The following is a 2036-nucleotide window of genomic DNA, read 5'->3' as shown; positions in this document are numbered from 1 at the left end:
AGAAAATCTATATTTCTTGTCTATGACAACTTACTTGTCAATATTGTCATATTCGTCTACCTATAGAGAACTCGACAGTTGACAGCTGTTTTACTTGACATTTAACAGCTATTTTCACTGGTAGCTTTTGAATTACTGACATGGCAACATTCACAATCAACAAAATTGTTAGTCTATGATTTATATCAATGGAGTGAGGACGTTTGTTGTGAGATTTGTTTCCTATTATTTTTGCCTTCCGTCGTTAAAATCTGTATAATGTAATAAACTAGTTAGAAAGAAAATCTTTTTTACTTCGTGTAGATAGTGATTGTGATTTTTTTCTTAGAGTTTAGATGTAGACATAGTAGTATGTTTCTTAAACGCATATTGGTGCCTCTGTTCTGCCTCGGAATAGAAGGTAAATAACATTGAATTAAATAATAAATAGATACCCACTCGAATGATCTGGTGTTTAATTTTTTCACGGACGTTTCATTATTTTTATTTTTGTGTGCCAGTTCCGCGAACCTTGGGCGAGGAGGTTGAAATTCGGCAAGTAGCCGCAGACAAGGGCACGAACGTTACGATCCCTTGTGGTGGTTTGCTGGTGATACCACCTCCCAACGTCCAATGGGTACATAGAGGCAATAGGACGCACCACGAAGTGTTGGTAAGTTCTATTAAAAAATATAAGATTTTTATTGTGTAGGTAACTAGGTACCTACCTACTTTAGTCACGTAACTGAGGTACCCAACCATATTTTTAAACCTTGAACTTCGGAATATAATTAATGTATAATAATTCTTATTTAAAACGTAAGTACCTAGTTATTTAATTTTTACTAAAAGTTACAGATATGCAAATTGCTAAATTTAACTTTCAAAAAAATTGATGCTGAAATGGAACCCATTAATTTTAAAAAAACACGAGTAGGTAGCTGTATACCTAACGTGACTAATTGCCTATTAAAATTTTTATCAATAATTATTAGGTAATTATTTATCTATATTTAAACTATTAAATGCAATTTAAATCCTCCTTTCGATTTCCTTTATGAATGAAATCCCTTAATCAGACATTTTTTAACCGAAAATACACTATATATGACAAAGTAGGTATCTTCTCAATCTTTGTTGAGGTAGAAAATTTTAAAATTCGATACGATTTTACTCTTTAAAACCCCCTTTTACTATAAAATTTTACTCTCCCACACCAGCTTTCTAATTCAATTCATCAGCCTGTATGCATCCACTGTTGGACATAGGCCTTTTCAAGAGCGCGCCACCAAACACGTCCTCAATCCTCATCCACCCGCTACCCACCACCTTCTGCAGGTCATCGGTCCAGAACACCTCTGCTCCATCGGCTGTTGTTTCTGCGTTCTGCAACAGGCATGGCCTTCCCACTGCCACTCCAGCTTGCTAATCTTTTGAGCTGCGTCGGATTAATTTCCATGAATTTCCTCGTTCCGGATTTTATTCCCAAGAGAAATACTCATTATAGCTCCGTCCACTGTGCGAGTGCGAGTTTGAATTTGTGGATGAGGCCAACTTCACTGTCTACTCCGTATGCTTCATACTGCATTATGAAGTATGGAGTTTTACTGGCAGGACATTGATGACTTTGATCTGACTTTGCGTTATCGACGAATCGAAGACTTGACAGCAAATGCTGCCCAGTCCAGCTCAAGTTTTCTGTCAGCCTTCTTGTCAAAGTTCGATTTATCGAATAAAATCTATGAAAACCAGACTTGATAGGTGTATAAAATTACTTAAGTAAGCGACCCATGACAGGATATAAAACTTAATCCAAAACTTATCTCTCGTTAAAAGTTTTTCGATATTAAGCATCCTTTACCGAAACTCGAAGATCTAGTGACAATCGGATAAGATTTTACAATTCCTTCTGAACTTGACACTTTGCCAACAAAATGCTGTCTGTATTGGACATCAGAATATCGGAATATGTCTGGGTACAGTCTGTAATATTTTTTGAAGATTTAATGTCTATTTTATACGCTGCTATTGGCCAGGAAAGTGTTGGCTAACTGAGA

The 2036-nt window shown here is 36.1% G+C and overlaps 1 protein-coding gene across 1 annotated transcript in view; it reads left to right on the top strand.

The window, feature by feature from the left end:
* The first annotated feature begins 188 nt into the window (after positions 1–188).
* LOC123872706 overlaps positions 189–2036 on the top strand; it is a 62673-nt gene continuing 60825 nt past the window's right edge. The window contains exons 1-2 of the mRNA XM_045917161.1: positions 189–400; positions 501–652. Coding sequence (XP_045773117.1) covers positions 352–400; positions 501–652 — 201 coding nt within the window. The 5' untranslated portion in view covers positions 189–351. The remainder of the gene's footprint in view (positions 401–500; positions 653–2036) is intronic.

The sequence above is a fragment of the Maniola jurtina genome, chromosome 15, assembly GCF_905333055.1.
Source record: "Maniola jurtina chromosome 15, ilManJurt1.1, whole genome shotgun sequence".
In the NCBI taxonomy this organism is placed as follows: Eukaryota; Metazoa; Arthropoda; class Insecta; order Lepidoptera; family Nymphalidae; genus Maniola; species Maniola jurtina.
The sequence above is the reverse complement of the archived record's forward strand: the minus strand, read 5'-3'. Positions and strand labels throughout refer to the sequence as shown.